The sequence below is a fragment of the Perissodus microlepis genome, chromosome 5, assembly GCF_051167445.1.
Source record: "Perissodus microlepis isolate ML-2025 ecotype Zambia chromosome 5, ASM5116744v1, whole genome shotgun sequence".
Classification (NCBI taxonomy): Eukaryota; Metazoa; Chordata; class Actinopteri; order Cichliformes; family Cichlidae; genus Perissodus; species Perissodus microlepis.
Window position 1 is genome coordinate 23289500 of NC_140465.1, and position 27154 is coordinate 23316653.

Sequence of the window (27154 nt, forward strand, 5' to 3'; positions counted from 1 at the left end):
CACGGCTCTATGGTTATTTTCACGAAAGGGGATGGGGGCTTGGGGGAACTCAGGCTTGTTGTTCATCGCCACGTGACCCTTTAAATGAATCTGCTGGGACACTTTCAGCTCCAGGGACTGACGCTTCTAGGCAACAGACAAACGTCACAAACACACAATAAAAAATAGAAACACTGAAACAGTAGCCTGTGGAAAATTTAAAAAAAAAAGTGATAAGATGTTTTTTTTGTTAACAAACAGACAAAGCTTCGACTATTGCAAACAGGTAGGGGACACAAACAGCTTAAAGGACCGTAGACAGGACACGCTGAGTGACTTGAGTTGACCTGAGTCAAGTTAAAACACAAACTGGAGCTGTTACATCCATACACCCTATCCTGTTGATCCCATTCAATAGCTCTGTCAACAGATGCTCTTTCACTGTCACTGGAGACACGGTGACAAATAAGCCTACCTGTTCGGCACAGCACACCACTGACACATGATCAGACCAAATGACTGAAAACAGATACCAATGTAAGCAATATAAAAATGCATTCAAGTCAAAGGAATGGGCTTCAAACCAAAAGAAAGAAGCTTACAGACCAGACCGCTCATTCATGTGCATCACAAACAGATGGTGCAAAAAAATGGACCCCTACTGATTCTGTGTGGTACTGCTCAGATCTCTCAACTGGTGCACTCCCCACTCACTCTCACAGACAAAGGCACAGATAAAAACAAGCATGGCAGGAGCAACATTTCTGGAGAAAGAGAAGAGGCAGAAGGGAGGGGATGAGGTGAAGGTGCGCTTAAAAGAATGAGGGGGGGGGGGATGGGAGGAGATGATGAAGGTACTCACGGATGGTTAAATCCATCACTTGAGATGCCAAGCAGAAGACAGGGTGCTCAAACATTTCCCTCTTTTTCCCTATAAAAAAGGATCGGGGCATGCAAAAGGATGGGGTCAGAAGGGGGAAGTCTAAAGGTCAGAGGGTGATGGGAAGAGGGCTGTCCAGGTGAAGGAGACAATCTGTTGGGCAGGAGGCCCAATAATAAGGTCAAATCGTTGGTAAAATTTGAATCAGATGCCTCACAAGGACAGGTGGAAATAAATTCACACAGCATGAAAAGATAGTAAGGTTTCAGTCCTTAGTATCTTTAGCACCCTGAGGGATTTCTTTCAAGGCATAAACAACATCAGAGATCTCTATGTAAATGTGCATGTCAGTGCAACTGGTATGTTGAAAAATAGACACAGCAAGAGGAAGAAATAAGACATCCTAAAATGTCTTTATGTATTTTTTCATATGTAATCCATGCCAGTAAAGAAAGGCCGTGTTATGTCTCAAAGCACATGCAAGGCTGATGCTGGTTTGTATGCATTCAATCCCAGCATTCCTTTGGTTAGAAGCCACTCATCACATAGTAGAGAGGTTAGAAAAAGTGACATCTGTGTGGAGAGGGGGGAAAAAGCAGAGCAGACAGGGGAGGGAGCAGAAGATAGTGGTCTTCAGCAAGAGCATAAGACACAGTTGACAGGAGAGCTGCTGGTATTTCAAGGCAGGGAGTGTAAAGAGGGGCGGGCAGAGTCAGCTGGAGGTATCAGAGAGGTTGGAGCTAACAGTAAGATAGTGGAAGAGAGGGAGTGTGTGTCGACTGGGAGCTGGGAGTCATTTAAGCTGAACTTACAATCCAATCATCAAATGTCAGAAGCCAGGATACTACACAGCTCGAATAGTCAAGGCACAAAGAGAGATCGGCACATCAACAGATTTCAGGGCTTTGGATTTGAATGCATTTTTACTCACACACCTCTACACAAAAGCCAACTTGACCTACAGAACAGCACAGAGCTAAAGCAGGCCTGAAACAAAGGAGAGAGTTATTGGACTGAGAGACAGAAAGTGACTGTGACAAATCATTTGCCACAAATCATTTGGGATATGGACACAAATATACCATATACCAAGTGAATTTACCATGTGTAAATTAATTGATAACATGACAGGCAGTCTCACAGAAGAAAAAGAACATATGGAGATATACTGATTGTTCACTCTGTCGTTTTCTACCAAACCACTGACTGGGCACTTCAATCTGAGTCTGTAAAACATGACATCTTCATGATCAGTAGGAATGTTTAGCAGATGCATAGCATTTGTACCCTGATCCCAGCAGTCATTATGTGACAGTGAATTGTGTTGTTCTGGTTACCTTCAATTTTAGCATAGTCTTTAATCCGCTGGTAGTTGAGCTGAGCAGCCTGCTCCAAACATTTGCGAATTACCCCTTTAACTTCTTCTGGTGGAACCGGGGTCACAATGTCCTTCATCAGGACCTGCAGGCCACATCGAAGATGACTCACAGAACCTCAATATTTCAGAGGGCACCTTTTTCATTGTTCATAAAATGTTTTTATTTAAGCATTTACTGACCCTCTCCAGCAAAGATAAAGTGGCCTTCAGTGCACCCTCTGGACGACCGAAGGGGAAACAATATCTACAAGGGAACACCGCAGATTTAATAACAGAGAAAAATACCAATAACCGGGATGTTTTGTGACTTGGTGTAATCTGGTTTTAGTGACGCGGCAATCACCTGAAATTTACAATCCGGTTTTCCAATATCACACGCAATCGCTCCTTGATATCTTCAAAGCGCTCCTTCTCATCCACTGTCACTGTAGTCAGCCCGTCTGGCCTATGAAGATTGCACCCACAAACGTTAACCCAGCTGCAACCCCAAAGTACAACGTATATAACCCCTTATCTAAGCCCCCAAATCTCTGGTTAACAGCTTTCACACCCCAGGGAACTGATTGAGTGAATTTTTTTTCTTTTTCTTGAGTTCCCTCCAGTGTTACACATTGAAAAAATGACCATGTCTCACCTGTTTTCACCTTGAATCAGTGGATTTTTGGACTCCTTTTTCTTTCTAAACTTGAATATGCATGCTCGTTTAGAGGCAGCACGGGGATCTGGGCTTTGGGAGCTCTTTGGGGATTTTAGGACCTCATAGCCCAGTGGGCCCCAGTAACTGATGCCCTCTCTGACTTTAACAGATGCATGGGAGGATGAATAATATGGACAGTAAGAGACTATGGCAACAAAGGACAGAGAGAAAAGAAAAAAAAAACAAAGAAAGTGGTAGAAAACAAGGAAATATGTAGAGATACGCAATTGATTAACAACATAACATGAAATACAGAAAGAAAGGCCAAAAAAATGTAACCGCAACAACATAAAAAATTAAGAACACATAAACATGACAAAAATAATTTGATGGAAACAAAACCTTTCCATTCTGATCTTATCCTGTGTTAATGCATCTTTAATTTTCTCAACTACTGCATCCATAGGAGGCATAGCTTTGCCTGACAAAGTGTAATTGTTACAAATGAAGGTTGAAAGTCACAAAATGTAAATATGTTTATAAATGTCATAATATTTCATAAAGAAGGACTTAGCGCACACCTGTTCCCATGGACATGGGAGGCACAAAAAGCGAAGCTGTAGTGAAGAAGTGTGGGGTCGATAATGGCCCCATTTTCTGCCCTTTCCAGGAGATCACGCAGGTAACACAGGTGTCTGTGACAACCCCGAACTCCGTTCCTTGCGCAGTACTCATCCAAGACAAACACCTGGCCCGGGCTGAACCATCCCTACACCACACAAACACAGACGCACAGTGTACTACTTGATAACAACTGACTAAAGAGGACCCACTGTCATTCATGCGACAACGAGCGGAAACAAACTCACCAGGCAGCAGAAGGTGTCGTTGAGCCTGTGGTCCAACGTGAGTCGCTGCATCATCTCAAAAAGCGAGGCGTGGTCAAAGCTACAGGGGTTAGCGGAGATAAATTCATCCATGCCATGTTTCTGAGCTCTGTCAGCGTCTATCCGGCCAACGGCACAGGGAAAAGCACACGGTTCAGAGGAGACGACATCAGTGAGGCACAGGGCAACAGCAAGTCTTCATTACAACACGAGAAACACCAGGGAGGCTTTTTTTTTGGGCTACTTCTAAGGGCAAATTATAAACACTTACAGCTTACATTGTCAACTTGCATTGTGTCAGATAGCGTAAAGAGTTTTCTTGTATTGGTGAATGAGATTCTATCAAACTGAAGCTAAACTCAGAGGGACGGGTGCTTCTACTGTATGTGCATTTATGCATCTAATGTTTTGCAAGGGAAAAAATCCTAACAGAGCCAAAAGGTGTTTGGATGAAATGCTGTAAATAATATGTAAAAAAAAAAAAAATATTAGATCCATTCTTCTTTATGTATTCAATAGATTCTGCCATTCGCGACTGTTGTCACTCAGGTCCTGATAAATATTGACACGTGTGCTAATAAAAAAGGCACAAATATGGCAAAGGAGAAATCATTTGAACATGCTGTAAAAAACAGTTCTAATAAAAGAACAAAAAGTTATTTTGATAAACAAATTCTTAAGATTTGCAGATTTCTCTCTGAATATGGATCCTGAACCTCTACTCGAGCTCTATTGGGTTTTTAATGTTTATCTTGCTACAGTGCTTTTGCCACTAACCTTCTCTGTAACAAGAGGACTTTTCAAAATGTTAAACCTGCTCCCTAAATGAAGAAAGACATTAGTAACATTAAACAATGACAAAATGAAAAACATGGAATGGAAGTAATGTAAAAATGGGTGTTGAAACCATTAGTGGGATAATCTTTTTTTTCTACCCTCTAAACCAAAACAGTCATTTCTTGTTCTGCAAATATTAAAGCTGTCAAAGAGAAAAATGGAAAAAATGATGGGGACGAAGATGTTTCAAAATAGATAAGAGGCACAGCCATGTCCTCTGTGTGAGTGACAGGTGTCATGTCCGAGAGACACTGACATGAGTGATGATGATTTTGGGGGGTGGGTGAGGGAAGCGGAGACCTGATCGTGGTAGGGCAGGAAAATATTGAATAAAGCACAAGTGACATCTATCAACCTCCAGGTCAGTGAAGGGGAAAGAGGGGAAGGGTTTAATGTGGGTGCTAAAACTTAGCTGAAGTTTGCCAAAAAAGGAACCTGAAGGAAGGTACATTTTAGCAAATTTTTACTCCAATCTGAGAAAGAAAACCTGTAAGACAACAAGTAAAATGTGGACAATAAAACAGGGAAACAGAGCGAAGAGGAGAGGAGGGACAAGACAGGTACAGTAAGTTATCATGTATAAAGGTAACGCTATGAAAGAAGACAGTGAACGGCGTTACAGATGAGTGGAGCGTTGGTTAAGAGATGATGACAGGATGAAAAAGGATCTGGTTGGTCAGAAAATCTTTCAATTTGACAATAACATGGTGGAAAGTGGTGACAAAGAAAACACTGTGGGAGACATCAAAAAGGAAGTGAGGCGTTGAGAAAACATCCAAAGAGTGAGCACAAGGTGTCAGGTGTTGGACTATGAGACACAGAGAGTGGGCTACATTTCCTTTAGTTGGAATAAAAATGGAGTTTAAGTCCAGAAAACACTCAATGCTATAGTAACATTACTATAACTCTCAAGTTAAAATAATCAAATTGCCAAAGTAAATATGAGAGTACTTTTGCATACATTTCTAAATGATTACATGCTGGAGAACAGTGTGACTTTTCGTAAAGCTTTTAATTATGTCATGCACATCTGCAGACCCATTTTCAAATTTGCAATTTTGATCATTTTTTTATGCATTCCTCTTTTTTTCCCTTCTCTACGCATTTGCAAGTTGACAATACTTGAATATGTTGCAGTGTATTCATGATCTCTACAGAGCACACTAACAGGCATACCACTACTGGAGAACTCTAATAGGGTAGCAATACAATTTTGGTGCAAGTACATGGGTAAATAGCATGAAGCCGACAGAGGCAAAACTGTATCATTCTCTGGGAGATGGGGGAAATGAATGAAAACTCCTGTATTTGTACAAAAGTATGGACACATGACACAGGTGTTCTCCTATTCAGGCAAACAAGGGCAGTCAAAAGAAATCAAATGAGATTGCTCCTTTCTGGAGGTGTAGTTACCGGTCTAGCCTCTATCTACAGGCCCATCTACTATAGGAGGAAGGAGTGGGAGTCCGGAGTATTTTATCATAAGACGGGGCGGCATTAGCTACTCCTTGTCTTTGGCATTCAGAATACTCCGCGTACATATTTGCCAACTCTCGTCAAGAAAAGTTCAAAGAAAAAGAATTAAAAGCAATTGAGCCCTCTGAAGTAAAGCATAATTAACATAAACACTTTGGGGAAACAACTGCATACACAGGCTGTCATTGTAATTTATCCATATCTCTATCTTTAAAGAAACACATGTAAACATTAGTCTTTTACAGTTTCGTCTGTGAATCGGGTTGTTTGCAGCTCTTGATTTTGATAATACATTTACACTAAATATTCTTGGTAATACAAAACTATGAAATCATTTCTTCATGAATAGCACGTCGCATTTTAGCCTGATATCGCTTTACTCTGAGGGGTCCTTCCACCAATAAGAATAAAGAGAGAAGGCAATTATGCAGAAACAACTATGATATCAACTTTAACTATTATTGAGCCAAATAATAATTCCTAAGAATAAAATACATGCATCCTATATTGGCACGAATGGATGCTTATACTTTCATCCTCAGAGCTGAGGTTGTTAAAAACAAAAAGTCATCAACTAATATCTAAGACATGAAGCGAGACGTGAAAAAAAAGGAGAACAAGGAAAGAAGAGAGAAAAGGACGTTGCATTTGTCAGATAATCGGCGGGGATTATCTGAGCTGTGCCGGCTACAGGGAAGCACTTACCCTTGAGTCCAGCTAGAAGACAGCAGGGTAAGAAGGGACAAACCAGAATAACATAAAGACTAGCAACAAGGCTGGAGGAGAGCAATCACGAGAGACCCTGACCTAGCAGCTGCATTACTTAAGAAGGGTCCAGGCAAAGCATGAAGAAGAAAACACAACTCAAAAACAACAACCTATACCAACATGATAGTTTGTGGGTGGTGGTGTGTGAGTACATGTGAGGATATGTGAACAACAGATGCTGAGGCATATTAGAGAAAGGAAGAGGGAGACAGAAAGCAAGAGAGAGAAAGAGAGAGAGACAGACAGACAGAGACAGAGGAAGGAGACAGAGCTTACGATCCTCATCACTCTACTGCAGTTTACTCTTGGTTATGGACAGCTACTTAAAGAGTTGAGAGCTACACAGTAAGTACTGTCCCTTTGTTTGATTAGAGAGCAAACACAAGGCTTACTCTTAAAAGGGACACTGGCAAACACAAACACCTACATTATAAAGGAAACTCTAAAAGGTGGCCCGAATCATTTTTAGAAGAAAAAGAGACTATGAAGGTGCTGGATGAAATGAAGGTCAGGTTTTTATCACCAACCTCTTACAATTATAGCAACAAATTTAAGCACACTTTAAAGGTGCACTCCACTCGTTTTGCAAGTAATTGTTGTCACTACTGCACTTTACTGTCTGATTCTAATTGCCCTTTGTTGCGCTTGATATTTCCGCTATAGCCAGAAATGGAAGCTTTTCTGCAATGATGTAATTCTTTTTCTACAATTTCCACAAGTCCATCTGTTTTTGAACAAATAAAAAAAACAACACACCGAGTCGATAGAAACGCCTCACGAGAGAAATTGTCTTCTCTGTTCTGGAGGAGCTGAGTCAGGTCAAGAAAACAACCCTTTTAATATTACAGTCAAGGACAGAACACAAGATATGGGGTTTTCTTTTTTAAATAAAGGCTTTTGATCGGATGTCCTCACACTCTATCATATTTATTTGCAGTATTATGTCAGAAAGCTGTTGCACAGACTAAACCTGTGTTATTTAACATTTTATGTGATGTGCACTAAAGCTGCAGAACCTTCATAGCACTCTTCTTTTCCATCCTTTCACTGCAGCAGAGTCAGGAGGGCTGTGTATGTTATGGTCCCAGTGCCATTCAAGACCACCAGGGGGTGAAACATGTACGCGTGGTGTGCCACAATGTTTCAGGGTGGGGAAGGAGGTCTGTGCCACTGTGAGAGGCTTTGAATGGCAACAGCTGGCATCAGAGGAGTCAACTAACCACAAGAACGATCACATACTGGACAAAAAAACCGATGGAGAAACAACATAGAATCTCATGTGACAGGATTTGCATTGAGTGACCCAATTCATGTCTTCTGATACTTTTATAAAAGAGTGGAGTAAACTTGGGGCTTTGCACTTTTGAATAGTATTATTGCAACCCTGAGGTTTTGTTTTTTGTATTTGTATTTAAAGCCAATTAAATTTACATAATTATTCTAAGAAAAAAAAATCTCATTACAATTGAAAAAGAAATTATTCTCAGCCCAAAGAGTCAAAAGATGCACACAAAAAAGTCGTGTTTGGTTCTGAATAGCAGGATCTATTATTGTGAATTGTTAAGCAGCATGTGACTTTACATTTAGTAAGTAAATAAGCTTTGTGTTAGTGTTCTCATGGGCAAATTTAAGGTAGTTTAAACCTTTGCACAAGAATAATAAGAACTTACTGATTATGACTCACTGCATATTAGTAACCACTTGAATAAATACAGATGTTGCTTCTAGATTTTATAGTTACAAAAATATATATTTTTCCCTTCTTTAATGAGGAGGGAGGGGACATAAGAGACGGTCAGAATAGAAGGTGATAGAGATGCCACACTACTGTAGACAGTCTTACCTTCACTTTGCTACCTGACCTGTGGACTGCTTAGAAGTGCAAGTACAGTGACAAATTGGTTAAAATTTTCAACATGAGGATCATCTGAGAAACTGTCTCAGAATAACAGCTGCCCTCGGAGCAGCCATCTAGAGTTGGCAACTGTATTAAAACAGGGCTATGGTTCGGACAAGAGCAGCACACCCTGGCACTGTCAGTCTGAATTCAACCCCAGTAGGCTTGAATGTTCAAATCTTATGTATGGTGACCTATTTAATCTTCATAAAATCTTTGCACGCCATGGCCTACTTCTGTATGATAAGGTCTTTTTTAGGTTGGTTGTTCCTTGAGAACAGACTGATGAAATAGCATGGAATCGCACCTTTACACACTGTGGGAGTGGTGACAATGAGTGGAAGTCCATCAGATGCTGGAGGGATCTGTGAGAGATAAATGCATGTGCGTGCGTGCTTGTGTGTTAGTTCTATCAGCACGTATTGTGACTGCAGTGTGGAGCGCATGGCGTGAGACAGTTATGGCTTAGAGCTTTCGCTGCTTTGTGGATGAAAACTGCTATTGCTTGGGTGATTATGTTGTGTTTTGGGCTACTTACAGAACTGAGAAATGGGAGCATCCATTTGGGCTGAGGCACCCCCTTTGGAATTTAGTTTCTGGACCTGAGTGGGTGGGACAGGCTTATGGGACTGGCCAGTGGCGCGATACATGGCCTGGACCCACAGGATGCGGTCCTGCTCGTCGTCGCTGGCAAAGATCACAGTGTCGCCTTCCTTCACAGCATTGAAGAAAGCCCTGCCACCATCTAAGCCTAATAACGCAAAGCTGGGGATTAGCTGGTAGATATTTACATTGTGTGTGTCATTTGTTTATGTGTGTGTGAGTATAGGTATGTCCCGGTGTGAATCCTCACCTGGCTGGGGATCACTGTAGTCCACAGTATATCCGTCCAGCTGCAAAAGCTCTTGTGGTTCTGACTTTTTCTCTCGGTAGCTGCACATTGCAAACGTATACTGACTCACCTGTAAAAAGAAAAAAGTTGCAGTCAAATCAGTCACAAATAAAATCATTCTATACAATCTTTAAGCTAGTGATTCTCAAACTGTGACCAGGCCCAACTAGTAGGGAATAAGACCAAATAAACTTCTATTTAATTGTTATTAGCGGTTAAAAAATGTGGGATGTAGGATGTTAAAGCTTTTTGGGGTTGTAAACTGGGACATGCTAGTTTTATATAAAACAACGACATGGACTCCCGAGTGACATGTGCTCTATATTGATTTGGTAGGCTTACAGGAAACCCGAAACACTGCAATGATCTTAAAAATACGTTTTGTTTTTTACCTGCACGAGGACAAAGAAACGCTTCTTCCAGCGCTTCCAAACATTCTTCCCAAAAGCCCACAGATACCTGTCAAAACATTGTTCACACATGATGACAGAACACAGTGAAGCTGTCATAAAGAACACAAATGCTAACTCCATCTGAAGCACTGAAGCAGAGTTTTTTATATTTGATCTTAAGTTATGTGGATTTGTTACAAAATGACGAAAAAATAGAAATTGATCCAAGTTGATCCAAATTCTTAAGAAGTACACTTTAACTGTTACATGAATAAAATGTGATTAATGCCAAACGCTTTGCATGTGTTAGCGTCTTCTAAAATGATTAAATTAAACTACACATTGGCATCCACCAGGGGGAGTAATGCACTTCACAGTACTTTTCCATGGTAGGTGAGTAGAAATGAGGCCAAGGAGCTCAGAGTTGGAGTTCTATAGGAAAGATGTGGAATATAAAAATAAGAACACCACTGCACGTGTTGCTTGACAGTGGATTGCTTACCCGCAGTGTTTCATGTTCTGTGGTTTGTCCATACGTATGGCCAGTTTGATCTTGAGATCTTGGTCAGGGCAGGCCTTGGTAACAGTCATTTTGTGGAGTTCTGACTGTTTGGGGCTGTTAGGAGTTGGGTGGAGGACAACCTGCACTCGCAGAAAAGCAGATCATTAAATACAAGAAATTATACATGACCAGGTGGTAAATCTTTAATCTGTACAACATTGAGCAGTGTCAATCAGTCTGCTTGCATGCATTAGTGATTTTGTGTGTTTGCTTTTCAAAAGAAATTTTAAAAAAAGGTAGTGAGGAAGAAGAACTGTGCTTTGCTCTCCCTCCCCGAAGAGGGGGGTCTAATCTCTCTTTGCTGAGTTAAAGAGCTTTGAGGAAGCCTGCCAACTCTGCTGCAGTGGGAGATCAAAGAACCAAGGTCACTGCCACTACAGGGACGTCTGAGGCGCCGCTGCCCCAACGCAAACCAGCAACACCACCTTCCTTAACTACCTGTCACATTTACACGACAGGAAAAAGCAGGGTAAAGAAGCGATTCATGTTTCTGCTTTGTTCACGTTTGAGTCATGTTTGAGTAATGCTCAAAGGCTGGAAGTCTCTTGTTAGGAATGAGGCAAGAATTTTTTATCAGTCTACTCTTAACAGATGTGCAGCAGTCAAATTCAGATACACCACAATGTGAAAATTTCAAAATGTGAGAGCCGTTTGTACTTTCAAAAGAGCTCATGGAAAAATAAAATTTTTTTTAAAAAAAATACTGGAACTAGAGCAAAATAACAAAACCCTATTTATAAATCGCAGTCATGTGACAGGACCCTGGAGACTCTTTTGAGCGTATTACAATCAGAATGATGCACAGCTACATAAATAAAACTGCTTTGAGTGACTGTGCATGTATTTCTATAATCAAAACACAAGTTTGCACTATTTTCATCGCTATGTCAACATCAGAGTGTTAGTGCGCTAATAAAACAATAAGCAGAAATGTTACCCGGCCCAGTTCTTTGTCTTCCAGCGCCAGCACCCCTGTACTCTCTGTAAACAGCTTCACCTTGACAGCAGGCAAAGGGTGTGTAGTGGTGAAGTCACCTTGGGTCCCCCAGCTGAAACAGACAACAAAAAGCACTCCAGAGGTTAGTTTCCATGACACCACGGTGAGTCCGTGTTCCCATCAATTGTCATTTTTAATTGCTAGTCAGTCTGGGAGACAGATTTCACCTTAGTTGCAGTATTTTATATGTAAATTACACCGAAAATGTCAGTAAACAATTTCAAATTCAAATCAAACCGTTTTCAGATGCTTTTTGCTTTAATCAAATAAATTCAGCTGAGCCTCCTGGGACTGAAGCATACAATGCAATGTTTATGCACACAAACACTCCAATCTTTTGTATCACAGGAGAAAGATAGAGGTGGTCTGATTAAAGGAATAAAAAAAAACAAGGATTACGGCAAAGTCGCATGAACTTACAGTAAGTCAAAGTCAGGATAAAACAAACAAGATAGCAGACACAATTTATTTGTTCTGACTGTTGTTCTCTGTCAGCAATAAATAAATAAACAGTGAGACCAGAGAATAGTCAAAATCAATGTATCTTTTCTACTTGATTTTTGAGACTCAAGAGTAAGACAAAGGATCTTTAAAACGCTTAAAATCTATATAGAGACAAACTGCAATTGAGGGGCAATATTTTTGGTACTGAAGATTTCTCGAGTCGATTTGTAGTCTGTTTATATTGTGAGGAGTATCAATTTATCAGTTGCCGCCGAGTGGTCCACGTGGAGAGCAAAACAGGAACTTCTAGCTGTCTTTAAAAAAACAAAACAAAACTTGTCCTCGTTCATATTTGTATTATAAATAATTCATCCACGGGAGGGATTGGAGCCAGTGAGAGGCAGTAAACACTCTAGACAAGTTGTGAATCAATCTATAGTCCATCATGACTTGTTCCAGCCAGACTGGAATAGTCTGGTCACAATGAAAGTTGCATACTTGAAACACAAAAGAAAGAAAGAAAACACACTTTAATTTACTTCAGTATCTACTGGTATCAACGGTGTCATTTCGTTTTTACCATTTCTACCAGGACAGTAAGTAAACTGACTACATATTAGCCCCAGACACTGAAATCATGTGATTTCCAGCATTCACACTTTTCATGGGTGTGCAACATTTGCAAAATGTGCACAGCAGCCAGGCAAATACTTTCACACACACTTACAGCCATCACAGCCACACACTAACATGCCATTAGCAGTAGCTCCTCACTGTAAGTGAAGACACAAAGTTCACCAAAGTAAACTGCAAAGGAATCACCAGACAAACATTTGTAACAACAAACCTAATTAGACCCTTATATCACCCTCACCCAGCTGAACATGGACAAAGAAGCAACAAAGGCAAAGGGGCTTCAGCGATCCAGAGCTTATAGCCAGCAGCCTCGGTGTGAGCAGTAAAAGGATCAAAGCAGTTTCAAGGTATCTGCTGATACTTATACACATACTGGAAAATTAAGAAAATTTAAAAAAAGTGTCTGACATCTGTTTTGTTAAATAAATTGATTGCTCCTGCTATTGTTTGCTAAGCTAAAATATGTGAGATAAAGGTGGCTGTACAGCAACTCATCTTGATTTAATAGAATAAAATAGAGCAGAATAGAATAGAATAGAATAGGATTTTATTAATCTCTTGGGGAAGTCCCCTCAGGGACATCTTTCCCAAAGCATAGCACTATATTTTCAGTTGTTTTATTGAGAAAATAATTTATTGCATTAAGAGAAAGTAGATGTTGTTTTGCATATGTTGTCATTTACAGCAAAGAAAGGCAAAAATGTCTATTGACGGGTCACACTTAGGAAAGTTGGGAATCGGCCAAGAAAATATCCTAATACAAAGAGTGTTTTAAAACAGTAAGTATAGTTGAGGTTAATGCACCGCACTACATCTTAGTATAAATATCTATATATATGTAGTTTCCCATGTAGGTTTGAAACTCATTACTATCTGCAAATATGTTCAATTTACTAGCAAGGCACCATTTATCAATAGACTATGTAAGATCTAGGTCTGAGACTGTGCTTAGGGAAAGGCCTGACTGGTCAGATACCCCTGGTACCAAACTGAGAAAGAAAGAAACAGGTTGAGGCGGGTTGGGGTAAATGAAAAGTAATATACATGTAAGTGTATTAAGTATGGCTCTATTTCTGAACTTCTAAGTAACTATATCCAACTAAAACTGGTTAGTGTTGTGCATATACAGGGAGTGCAGAATTATTAGGCAAGTTGTATTTTTGAGGAATAATTTTATTATTGAATAACAACCATGTTCTCAATGAACCCAAAAAACTCATTAATATCAAAGCTGAATGTTTTTGGAAGTAGTTTTTAGTTTGTTTTTAGTTTTAGCTATTTTAGGGGGATATCTGTGTGTGCAGGTGACTATTACTGTGCATAATTATTAGGCAACTTAACAAAAAACAAATATATACCCATTTCAATTATTTATTTTTACCAGTGAAACCAATATAACATCTCCACATTCACAAATATACATTTCTGACATTCAAAAACAAAACAAAAACAAATCAGCGACCAATATAGCCACCTTTCTTTGCAAGGACACTCAAAAGCCTGCCATCCATGGATTCTGTCAGTGTTTTGATCTGTTCACCATCAACATTGCGTGCAGCAGCAACCACAGCCTCCCAGACACTGTTCAGAGAGGTGTACTGTTTTCCCTCCTTGTAAATCTCACATTTGATGATGGACCACAGGTTCTCAATGGGGTTCAGATCAGGTGAACAAGGAGGCCATGTCATTAGTTTTTCTTCTTTTATACCCTTTCTTGCCAGCCACGCTGTGGAGTACTTGGACGCGTGTGATGGAGCATTGTCCTGCATGAAAATCATGTTTTTCTTGAAGGATGCAGACTTCTTCCTGTACCACTGCTTGAAGAAGGTGTCTTCCAGAAACTGGCAGTAGGACTGGGAGTTGAGCTTGACTCCATCCTCAACCCGAAAAGGCCCCACAAGCTCATCTTTGATGAAACCAGCCCAAACCAGTACTCTACCTCCACCTTGCTGGCGTCTGAGTCGGACTGGAGCTCTCTGCCCTTTACCAATCCAGCCACGGGCCCATCCATCTGGCCCATCAAGACTCACTCTCATGTCATCAGTCCATAAAACCTTAGAAAAATCAGTCTTGAGATATTTCTTGGCCCAGTCTTGACGTTTCAGCTTGTGTGTCTTGTTCAGTGGTGGTTGTCTTTCAGCCTTTCTTACCTTGGCCATGTCTCTGAGTATTGCACACCTTGTGCTTTTGGGCACTCCAGTGATGTTGCAGCTCTGAAATATGGCCAAACTGGTGGCAAGTGGCATCTTGGCAGCTGCACGCTTGACTTTTCTCAGTTCATGGGCAGTTATTTTGCGCCTTGGTTTTTCCACACGCTTCTTGCGACCCTGTTGACTATTTTGAATGAAACGCTTGATTGTTCGATGATCACGCTTCAGAAGCTTTGCAATTTTGAGACTGCTGCATCCCTCTGCAAGATATCTCACTATTTTTGACTTTTCTGAGCCTGTCAAGTCCTTCTTTTGACCCATTTTGCCAAAGGAAAGGACGTTGCCTAATAATTATGCACACCTGATATAGGGTGTTGATGTCATTAGACCACACCCCTTCTCATTACAGAGATGCACATCACTTAATATGCTTAATTGGTAGTAGGCTTTCGAGCCTATACAGCTTGGAGTAAGACAACATGCATGAAGAGGATGATGTGGACAAAATACTCATTTGCCTAATAATTCTGCACTCCCTGTATGCCCTAGAAGCCTACAGATGGATGTCCGGGTGTTGGAGGATCTGAAATAGCAGGAAGCAGTCCAGAGCGGCAAAAGCAGCTTGAAGCGATGTAGGATTACTGTGAGGGTGTGTTTGGTACAGTATATGATGTGAGGAGTGAGAGTGAAGTCTTACAGCTCACTTCTGAAATAGCTCAGAGCTTTTGCTTCATTAGATATCTGTCAGTGACTCAACATATTTGCCTTAGGCTATGGCACTAGGATACTTCACCTGTATGTATCGTTTAATATAATAATTAGGCACCATGTTTTGACAGGTAAGGTAATGTATGAGACTGTATATCTGATTCTGCAGAATTAGTTTTGAAATGTTTAGTTTAAACTGCCATTCATGAGTGTGGCAATGTTTACAAGAGTGCAAAAATATTAAAATAAGCTATCATTTAACAGCAAGCCATTAATATCAAACTGGAATCTCACCAGCTATGCTATGCACAAGCAAAAAGAATGACAAGAAACTAAGCGGTTTGTTGTAATCATAGGAGACAACATATATAAGCCTCTAAGTTCTCACTCTGCAGCAAGACACGACAAACATGGTGTCAGTTTCCAGTCTAGAAAAGGATTTTTTCTTGTAAGCATTTCTAACATTCATAATTAATTGCCGCTTTATGTACACAAAGATGTTGCAGACACAGCATGTAGAGGAAGAGAAGAAGAGCTGCTGACTGACAGTGAGGAGTGACTGTGAGCTGTGTTGATTTCAGATGGAACCATTGTACCAGCATGAAGGTGACCTTGTGGCTTATTCTAAGGTCTATTAATGGACGTGCAAGTGCTACCCTCCTGCAATTTTCCCCTACAAAATATGATACAACTATGTGCTTGCTCAAATGGGTCAAATGAAAAAAATCTGAGTTACAGAATTACGAGAGAATTAAATGAATGTCAAAACATTTATCGGCTCATCTGAGTTAAATCAGAACCACGATAGTCAGTTGAATGTCAGTCTGAGCACATGGCTGCTGAACACATCCAATTATTGTATGCAAATATCCTGCAGCAGTCTGTACATTAACACATTTATCTCATATAGGTCTTTGCAAGGTTTTTTGTGTATACTTGTTTGTACTGCATATAAGCAACCGCACACGGTTGTGTTTTAGTCACTACAATCATTTCTGGGAGGCTTACCCTAACCTAAAAGCAACTTTAATGTGTGGGTTCCTCACAATAGCTGTAAATAGCTTTATGTCCCCACAACATATGGAATATACTGCATACACACACACACACACACACACACACACACACACACACACACACACACACACACATTACCCTTGCCTTGTTCTCCTCTAATCCGTCCCCTCATTCATGTCCTTCCGTCTCTCTTCATAAAATGGCTCTTAAATTAAGGAGATCAGAGGAAGACATTTGGGCCTTAAAATAGCTCAAATTTGCATGAATGTTTCATGGACATTTCTCTTGTATCTTGTACTGTGCAGTACTGGTTAATTAGAGGAAAAAGGGTAGATATATTTAGCAGCAGATATATTTTTCATCACCACCGTCTTTGTTGTTAATCGAGTCTAATGAACTGGTAACAAGAAGGGAGGCAACGAAATGATTTAGGATATGTACAAACCGTGGGGAATTTCACAGAAGGGAACTATGTTATGCCATTTTGTATTTAACATGCTATGGGATTTTTACAACCCTCAACCAGTCAAAAACGTTGGTTTCAGCTGTAGATCATAGCTTAGTCCAGCAGCTTTAATAATAAAGATCTGTGCTGTCCTATGAGTCTAGAGATTTACTGTTAAGACAAATTTTCATTAAACCCACTTTTATTAAAGGTGGAACATGCAGGAGGTTCTATATGTGTAGACTTCTACAAAAGCAACCCCCTCCTCCACCCAGACAAAATCATTACTAACAGGTCACTAGAAGTGTGTGGTCTCTGATACTTTCAGTTCCAATTTAAAATCAAAGAGAAACACAGCATTTCTGCTTTTACTTACTCTGGAAAAATGATGGGATACACAGCTGTGCTTACACACACCTCTGTCCCAACTATACATTATACATGATGATGCCTACATGAATCTATAGCATCTATAGTACGCAGATTGAATTTAATATAAATCTAATAAACATAATAATATTATTTGAGTACATCAATAATATAATGGGCTAAAAAATGCCTTGTTTGGGAAGCTACTGAAAATCTGGGATTGACAAAAGAAAAAGGCGAAAGAAGAGGAAAAGGAGAAAAAGGTAAGGCAATTCTGAATGGCATAGATAATAACGAGTAGATAGATAATTTATAACATAATGAGAATTTTTGCCTAGGGCTCCCACAGACTCTAGACTTGCTGCTGCTCATCAATCCCGATGATCGTCTTCAAAAACATAAGCGGTATGCATCGAAGCATAATGTGAATGCCAGGATACAGTGTTTCCCTGTTCCACTGTTTATTTTCTAAATGTGCAGTCCCCCTCCCCAAGCCAGTACAAGTGTACAGAGTCTGAAGAAGACTTCATTAAAATTGCAAGACAAGCCGGTCTATGTCTCTGCTCTGCATTCACACAAAGTCTAGTTATTGAGAATCTTTTTCACAGGGTTATGTAAAGGTTGTGTGTGCTTTAAAATGACTGCTATGAATAAAAGAATATCAAAAAATATGTTTAAAAATAGATCTCTTGTTCTCGCTATTGATGCTTGCACTTCTCATTCGCTTTCTATCTTCCTCAACTGCTGTTCACTTTCTCTCTCTCTATCTCACTGAACCAGGAACGAAAGCCTAAGTTTGAATGTTGCATTTCTAGATAATACCCCAACAACTGCTGCAAATCATATCATCATCATTAAGTGCAGGTATTTTCCATATATAGGTGTTTGAGATCTGAATTTCCTGCCCTGGTCCAAAAAAAGAAAAAAGGTTTCAAATAAGAAAATAAGCAAACTCATGTTTTGGTAAACTTCACAGTGCTTTTCCATTTCCTTTTAATGCAGTCATTTACATACAAAGTGCCTGTGAAAGAGAATAAGGAACACTAGAGAGAACACCAAGAAGCCACTGGGTTGTGGGAGAGTTTAACAGCATACGTTTAGAGTATTTTTCTTAGAGCCAATTAATTTCTCAAAGTGTGGTTCAGCATGGATCTTACATTACACTTCGTGTTACCATTACATAGTTTTGATCGCAAAGCTCAAAACCACAGATGGCTCATCTAAAGGAAATAACAAAAATCAATTATTAACACTTCATTAACATTCATCTTCCATTAAACCAGAAGTTTGACTTCAGAGATTCCTCAGTAGGCATCAGTGCCTACGCTCTACTAATTTGAGTTACATTATTAAGGTATTTGTCATTCACATATATGCATGTGGAAAACCATGCAGGTGCGTGCTAAGGCTCTTACGTTGGCTTGGATGCCTCTGCCTGGTCAGTCTGGAGTTTCTCGCCTCCTTCCACCTCCATGGTGCAGTAAACAATCCTGTTTGGAGCCAGTGATTTCAAGCCCTGCACTTCCATGATCACCACCTGGGAAGCATAGACACCTCAGTGGAGGTTACTGATGTAAAGTGATTTATCTCTGAACGGAGTTTAAAAAGTCAGCATCTTATGAGCAGCTAGCAGTTCTAGGCAGTAATTTTTCGAAACAGTATGCCAGCCACAAAGATGATTTAAGCTTACGGCCAGTGCCCTCGTTGTACAAAAATGTAGATTGTAGTTGATTTTTTTTTTTTTTTTACTGGAACAGGCTGTAATAATTTCAGATTTCCTTCCAGTGAAGTATAACTCTCTATCATCAAAAGTGCTAGTAGGAATAATCTGTCACATCAGGTCTTATATTCACTCTTTAATAACTCTGAACACAATATAGAGATAACACTGCCAGAGGTAACTCTTAAATTGTAACCATGAATTTCAAATGGGAGAGCCAAAGGCAGAAATATGTGCTGGCAAGACAAGAGTTTACTTAGCAAAAGTATTTTTTAACTTTCTTGTATATTATGCTGTTTGTTATCTAGTCATCTTGCAGATTTTGCTTGGGGGTTTGGGGGGGGGGGGGGGGGGGGGCTGCACTCAAAAAATTAAAGGAACACTTAGAAAATGCATCAGATCTCAATGAGAGAAATATCGTGCTAGATATCTTTACTGATATGGACTGGATAACGTGTTGTGAAGAAAAGGATGCCACATGGTTTGATGAAAATGGAAATGATCAACAAGGGGTTGAAATTAAAAACACCCAATAACCAAAGCCAAAAATGCTGCAGCAGGCTAGTCCATTGTGCTCAAATTTCGTTGCAGCATTGCAGCACCAACATGATAGTTTGCATGGCCTAACAACATTGCGGCATGCTCCTAAACAGCAGACGGTGTGCGGGTGGATCTGCTCCGGGATCTGGGATGTGCAATTCTGGAGGAGCTGGACTACCTGTGCAACCTCTACAGGGCCCAAGTATCGCCTCATGCTGCCAGTTGTGACGCTAGCCTTAATCAAATGCAAAACTAGGTAATAAACTATAAGAAAACAAGAGGAGGGAAAATATAGTGTCCATCACCTGTAAAAACAGTCCTCATTTGGGGGTTGCCTCATTGTTGACCCTCCAGTGCAATTTCATTAACACCAAAGCAGCTGAAACTGATTAACAACCCCCTCTGCTACTTAACTGATCAGATCAATATTCCAGAAATGTAATTGACTTGATGATGTACTCTGATTACAAGGTGTTCCTATAAAAATTTTTTGAACAGTGCATGAAAATCTTAACATCTGCTCTTTCTATGTACTCAACGCAGGAATCAAGTGACTTGTTGTGTATCACAAGTGATTCCACCTCGAGTTTCTGAAGAGGTGAATTCTTTCAGTGATTGGAAATAAACTTGGTGCTTTACCAAAGACCTATCACAGTGCCACCTCACAAAAACACATACTTCTTTTGCTACTGTGCAAATAATTTCAGACTTCAATCTCTAGAGTGGTGTGCCAAATTGTTTGTGAACAAACAGAAAAAGCAGGGTCTTATTCTTCTGCACATTATGTACTTCCTGATTCCAAAATAGCACCGCATCATAAGACATGAGGTGCGATTGCTCCCTGTTCCATGGTAATAGCTCATCTCAGACAAGCCGATAACAAGATGACTCACATTTCCCGTTAAGGAGCAGGTAAAAGGGGGTTTTTGTGCCTATGTGTTTATGCCAGTCTGCTCTTCGCACGGCGTCTGTTCAGTCCCCTGAACAGGTCTGCTGTGTGTTTCTATACTTAGTCTCAAATAGTTGATACAAGTTATGAATTAAAAGTTATGTTGTAGACAGATGCAGTTTTGCATTTATATGACAGTTGGCTATATGTCATATATCCATTTCACAATACCATCATCGAGGTGTCTGATTAGTCCTAGACTCATTCTGACATTCATAAAAAGCTGGCTCGAAAAGGAAGAAGATACAAGGATGTCTCTGAAAGAGAAGTCTAATTCAACAGGCTATTACCTCCTGTATTCTCATATTAGCACAATCAGATGTCACACTGACTTAATAACAAGTAAATTAAAGACTATTTAATGTCAGCTGCATCCGACACTTGTGTTCTCACATGCATCACCGTAGGGTCTATCCCTAAACCTTTCTAAAAGTCTAGAACGGTTTAGGGATGCAGCGAATGTGTGAAAATAGTTTATTTTCTGTAAATACTTCTTTTGAGTGCCTGAAACATTTGTACAGTACTCCATCTCAAAACCATCAAAACTTTGTAATGCTTGTGATTTTCACATATTGATCATCACACACTCATATCTAGTATCTAATTACCTCTAAAGTAAAGGACAGGACCACATCAGATTTGGACAGCGTGTTCTCATCCTCTTGGCCCATATCAATGATAGAGGTATTGTGTCCCCGCTTCAGCTTCTGGAGTTTAAACTCCCCGCCCTTAGACACAGGCATGCTCTCCAAGTTGGCCATCAGCTGATTCACTGAAGACTTGAGTTCCTCGATGAACATGGCCTCCATCTCTTTAGACACAAATTTGGGGAACTTTCCACCCTGTTGACAAAAATATAAAAAGGCTCAGAAGAGAACAACAAGTCGGGTAAAATAAAAATGATAAAAATATCAAAGAAAGGTTCATTTACCTCAGTTTAATTAGTTTCCTATAGCAATGCTAATTATGTGTAAAGTAAATACAGTAACATTTGTAAATACTGCCCAAACACTACTCTCTTCCACTACGATGTTTATAAAAGTTACACCATATTGGCAACATATTAACTATATAACAAAGCATGAATTCCCCCGCTGAGTCTGACTCACTCTGGCAATCTGGTCTGCCATCTGAAGACGACCATCCAGCTCTCGTCTGATCTGTGCAGCCTGCTCATCCAGGTTGTCCAGCTATTGGTAACCAGAGAAAAGCAAGTCAGTTGAATCCCACTAGGTACTGCAATGCTTTAAATGTGAAATATTATCATTATTGTTACTGTTAATAATGACTTGTTTAGGTTGCATAGGAATATAGGTATTTAGCCAGTTTTGTTGGAATGTCATGGCAACTGACGAGGTGCACGTACGCTCATGAGGAACCAGACAGGACCTGCACGGCATATTGCTCTTATTGTATACAGCCAGATAACAGTTGGTGGTGGTAATACACAAAGAACTGTAGTTAACACAATGACAAATAGCACAATAAATTTGATATGTTTATCAGACCTCGAGGTCACATGGAAACAATCAACACTGATACAGCAGGAACACATATATTTCTCATTTCACGCAGTCTTCCTCCAATTCACGTGCTTCCACATACATTTCCTACAATGTAATTTGGGCCACAACAGTTCAGTGAGATTAGAAGCAAGTAATGCCACCTTGAACTGCTTTGCCTTGGACAGAAAATATGAGCACGTTACAGAGATCTGGTAAGCTCCCCAGATTTTTATTTTTAATTTTATTATTAAACTTTCAGATTTTCACTTCAGGAACAACTGTTGCTGAGTCAAGTGACATGGCCCGAGGTCTTATGCTGGTCTTATGCTCCCTGTGGAGTCACATAAGGTGTTGCTTTCAATGACTCAATTTGAGTGAATGAACTGTGAGGCTGTAGACTTGGGACTCGGACTCAAGTCGCACTGGATTCGCAAACATAAGGACAGTCAACTTGACTTGGTGTTGCTAAAATACTGAAAAACACTCTACTGAATGTGGTTTTGTCTTTGAGCTCTGGCAAGCTGTCATAAATAATTAATGACATAACAAAGATGTGGGCAACATCGGCTCACGCACACTTTCAGCTGCAGATGCTGGAAGCGGAACAAAGAAAACTCTAAATTTAGATAATTAAATTTAAGGTACTGGATAATTATTGAGAGGCCTTTTTTTTTTAAGCAAGTATCTAATTTATCACAAGAAACAGAATATAAATAAAGTAAAAGTTGTAAACAAAAAAGCTACTATTACTAAAAAATACTGCGACACTGGTGAAGCTGTTGTTTATTGTAAATGGTACATAGATTGGTTCTTATAAAGCACCTTTCTACTCTACCTGAGCAATTGAAGACCTTTATACAACATGCACATGCCTCATTCACATCCATTCAAGCCTAAGTGCTTTCTAACATTTACACACATTCACGCTCTGATGAATGCATCGGAGAGCAGCCAGTATCTTGCCCAAGGATATTTGGCATGCAGACTGGAGCAAGGGATCGGACCACCAACCTTCCGATTACTAGTTGAACTAGTTTATGGGAATACAGCATAACAACTGTGTGTGGGCGCTCATTTGGTTACAATTAGCTGTTCGGGGCAATTGTTTTTATTTTTATTTATTAATTTATTTTTTCCATTATGACACACATCCTTTGCTATTACTGCTCAGCCCACTCTCAGTACATCCAATGTTAATGACGCATCCATTTTTTAAAACAGGATCATAAAGAGGCAGGAGGGTATCTCAGAATTGCTCTCTGAACAGGTGACAAGTGTATCACAAGGCTAACACAGAGATGCTAACATTAACACCTACGGCCAATTTAGAATCACCAGTTAACATAACAAGCATGCGGAAGGGGGACACCCACCCCGGCTGTCCACTGCATTAAAACTCCAGGAACGTCCTGCTATAAAGTGACAGCACTAACCACTGCACCACTGTGCCACCATTAATAATGAATTACTAAAATCAGTAAGCTGCTGCTTTCTATTGTTCTAGCATCCCAAATTAAATACATGAGCTTGGGTCATTTGTTTAATTGAGTGCTTTCACTGTTATCGCAGGTTCATTCACATTATAGCTTTTGGTGTAGATGTGTCATGGTCAAGCTGCACATTTCAAACAGCTGATCTTAAATTGATGCCTTGGGAAAGGCTAAGCTGGGTGGGCCAAAAAAATGACAACAACAGTGATAAAGAACAGCTCTGTCTTGAAATGAGACATCCAGAACGTTTTTCCGTGCGCAGGATCAAAACGAGAGATAACACAACTCATTTACAATATTTGAAAAGTGCCTCGACTGGACAACATTAGATGCAGGCCTGACATCTGTTCGCCTAAAATTTGCCCCAGAGTAATGATAAGCAGAGAAATCTGCGTCTTTCTTACATCAATAATGAATGAGAGTTTTATATTAGCTGACACGAGGATATAGTGGAAATGGCTGATGTCTTTTTCATGCACTGTGCTTCTGCATGTTTCACTCCTTCAGTTATTCTCTCAGCCAAAATGTCTCATTCTTGTCAGATTTGATGTTGTGACTCACCAGTCAGCACCGTTCCCACTATGAGGTCTGCAGCCTAATTGAGATGGGGTGTTTTTTGCAGCACAGTTGCACCTGGGGAGCCACAAACCTCTCCACCCAGCGGTGTGGTGTGCGTGAGTTTTACAGTGAAAAATAAAAACCAGCCCCGTCTCACCATGGCGCTGTTAAACTGTAAAATTCTTGAGTTTTACATGAGCATTAAAACTGGTGGGAAAATGTAACGCTACAGTTTTCGTGGCACACACATACCGTATCAGTTTGTGTTGATAGCGGATTCAAGACAAAGTAAATCTCTAGAATAAAAATACATCAGTTTGCCAAAGGAATATACAGGACAAGAGACTGTCGATAAAAACATTGCAAAATTGTAGAAGAAACCTGTGATCTCTAATATTTCAATGCACAGCAGGAGCATGAGCTGCACTGTAATAATATAAGTTCTTTAAAATATTTTATATTTCTCTCTGTCTAAAAAATCATTCAGTTATTTGAAAATGTGGCAATACTTTTTCCAACTATATGTCCCTTATTGGGTTAAGTGACTTTCAATATGACAAGCTTGAAAATAACATGAAATAGTGCCCCAACAGAAGCAGGTTACCATAAAATATGCAACGCATATAGCATGGTGTTCTTGAGAGGGGTAATGTATCACAGTCAATTTTTGATTTTATCACTAACAGCCACTTGGTCTCACCAGCTGAGCTCCCGATTCTATTTGTGATAACAGTGCTTTAAACTCCTCTGGTCTCCTGCTAATGGGATGCATGCCAGACCTGACCTCTCTGTGCCTTATGGTATTTCACTCACTTATATTACATTAACAGGCCTTGTCTTTCAGGCTTTGCCATATTGATTCTTCGCCCCTTCCAGCAATCCTTTCTAAGAGAGAATGAGGTGAAGTCACGGTGCAGCCATTAGAAGCAGGGGAGGGGTGTAGTAAGTAACACACAGGAGGGAAAAGACTGACACAGACACCCGTGGTCACGGTCTGTACATTGAAAAAAAGGCAATACATTTTAGAAGCTTAGTCATGCAATTAATGGAATATTGTTTTCATTACTGAAATGTGTTATCAGTTTGTAATATATTCAGATGTGTGTTAAATGGTGAACTGTCAAGTGTGGTGTGCTACCAGTGTTGGCCACTGAACAGCCACCCTACTACATAACCCAGAGTTCCTGTTTAGTAGAGCACATAATCAGACTTTGCCACCAGCTGCAGCAGAATGTCTGCATTAGAAGCACAGCAGTACTCTGCCACGCTGAGACTCTTAAGTGATGGAGAGCATCCTGTGGCAGGAAATATCATGAACCAGAGTATTATTTTCATTGTCCAAGAGCAAAAAAACCCCAAAAACAGATTTATCCACAGCCACAGCTCTGAATGATCCTATATGCTTTCCTTTCCCTTCTTTCCCTGCTGCTGCTGGTCTTGTGCTGCCTGTCAAAACGCTCAGAGATCTGGGTACTGTTGGACTGCGGTGCAAGCGACATCTGATTCTTGCAATCCCAAAAGAACAGCCTGGAAATTCAGCAGCTCAGCCTGTCAGTGTCTGACGCTGCATTTTTATTGTATGTGTGCTGTGTGCTTTCCCCCTCCTGCTAAATCCAGAGAATACGACGGACCTAAACCCATATGTCAAGGAAATATCTCTTCACAGGAAAATCTTTTATAAGTGAAATTGAACAAGGCATTAACACATATTTTATTACAGATATGTGTAAATTGCAGTTCATCTGCAAAATTGCTAACATGGAAAGAGCACGTGAATCTAACGGATGCAATGTGAAGGGGGGGATGGGGTCGCATTTCTTCTGTTACTGCCATCTCTGCCCTGACAGCTTTGAAAAGGAAAGACAGTGCTTGCTGTGAAAGGGGAGGAGAGCTGATGGAACTAACAGCCACCACCTACTGAGGCCCACAGCACCCCAATCTTATCAAGCCTGCAACTACTGAAAGGTCACTATTGTCAGTGGCTCTCAGGGACAATATAGGTGGACAGGTAATCTCATATAAATAAGACTGGCTAAAAGGTAAATTTCTGTCTATGTTACAGCACCATTGCAGCTAAATAAAGGTGACACTTCCTCAGTGTTAGCTAGACTGACAGCAGGATAAAGGTGACAGAGCAGAAGCAGGCGGGTAGTTAACAGCTCAGCTGATAACACATTCCCAGGTGGATGCTGGGACATTAGCGGCAGCCTGTAAACATTGCCAGAGGCAGATTTTTATAAAGACCAAAGACAGGGCGGGCAGAGCTAGATCGGAGCTAGATGGGACCTGCAGGACTTGAAGCTGTCCTATATTTAGAACTGCTGCTGTGTGCATCAATGCGTTTGTGCTTTATGTGTGTTAATCTGCACGATGTGAGAAAAGGCTGTACTTATTTGAGCGCACCATCGTGCAAGGTACCCCAATTAGAAAATGTAATTGCAACTGCATTTTTTCTTTTCATGAACATCCATCTCATTTCTGCACATCTTCAACACAGGGCTCCAAATGTGCCTTGTTCTTAAAACCTAGGGACACCTCAAAACAGGAAGTACGCATGAATTATATTCACCCTGAGTCCTAAAAAATGATTTGAGTTATTAGAGATAGACTTGTATACAAATACAAATTCACATCAATGGGCTCCTGCTTACAGCACTTAACAACACATAAGATATGTTACGTTACACTTATTATATGAGTGTTCGAGATTGTAACTCTACTTTTCAGAAGCCTTGATAAGAGCCTTGAACTCGAAGCATTGCACAGACAGTAAAATCATTTTATGGAAGCTGTTTGACATGTGGATGAATCTGTTTTCAAACCTGTTGCATGATCTTTTTAAACCAGGTCCAGCCTATTAAACATTGTGATGGGCATAGCTTTTTTGATCTTTATAGCTGACCTATAATAACTCTATCAACAGAACAACACTTAATTGCAAGTTGGTGCTATGATGTAAGTGATTTTGATTACGTCCATGCCTTATTTGGCAGTGTACTCTATATGAAACAATGGTGGAAAATTTGGTCATAGGGTTTTTT

At 40.2% G+C, this 27154-nt stretch overlaps 1 protein-coding gene across 12 annotated transcripts in view; it reads right to left on the minus strand.

The window, feature by feature from the left end:
- The window catches only part of cadpsb (Ca2+-dependent activator protein for secretion b), a 69120-nt gene that overhangs the window by 18084 nt on the left and 23882 nt on the right, over positions 1–27154 (minus strand). For 4 of the 12 annotated variants that reach the window (XM_084928905.1, XM_084928902.1, XM_084928901.1 and 1 more), the window contains exons 4-17: positions 21670–21750; positions 21169–21402; positions 18767–18888; positions 11523–11634; positions 10526–10665; positions 10024–10090; positions 9593–9701; positions 9278–9490; positions 6780–6791; positions 3744–3880; positions 3456–3643; positions 2581–2682; positions 2418–2481; positions 2197–2320 (exon numbers count right to left, since the gene is read on the minus strand). In XM_084928905.1, the coding sequence (XP_084785031.1) occupies positions 2197–2320; positions 2418–2481; positions 2581–2682; positions 3456–3643; positions 3744–3880; positions 6780–6791; positions 9278–9490; positions 9593–9701; positions 10024–10090; positions 10526–10665; positions 11523–11634; positions 18767–18888; positions 21169–21402; positions 21670–21750 (1705 nt within the window). Of the gene's footprint in view, positions 1–841; positions 911–2196; positions 2321–2417; positions 2482–2580; positions 2683–3455; positions 3644–3743; positions 3881–6779; positions 6792–9277; positions 9491–9592; positions 9702–10023; positions 10091–10525; positions 10666–11522; positions 11635–18766; positions 18889–21168; positions 21403–21669; positions 21751–27154 lie in introns of all 12 variants that reach the window. The other 8 variants (XM_084928903.1, XM_084928896.1, XM_084928894.1 and 5 more) reach the window with 3 other exon arrangements.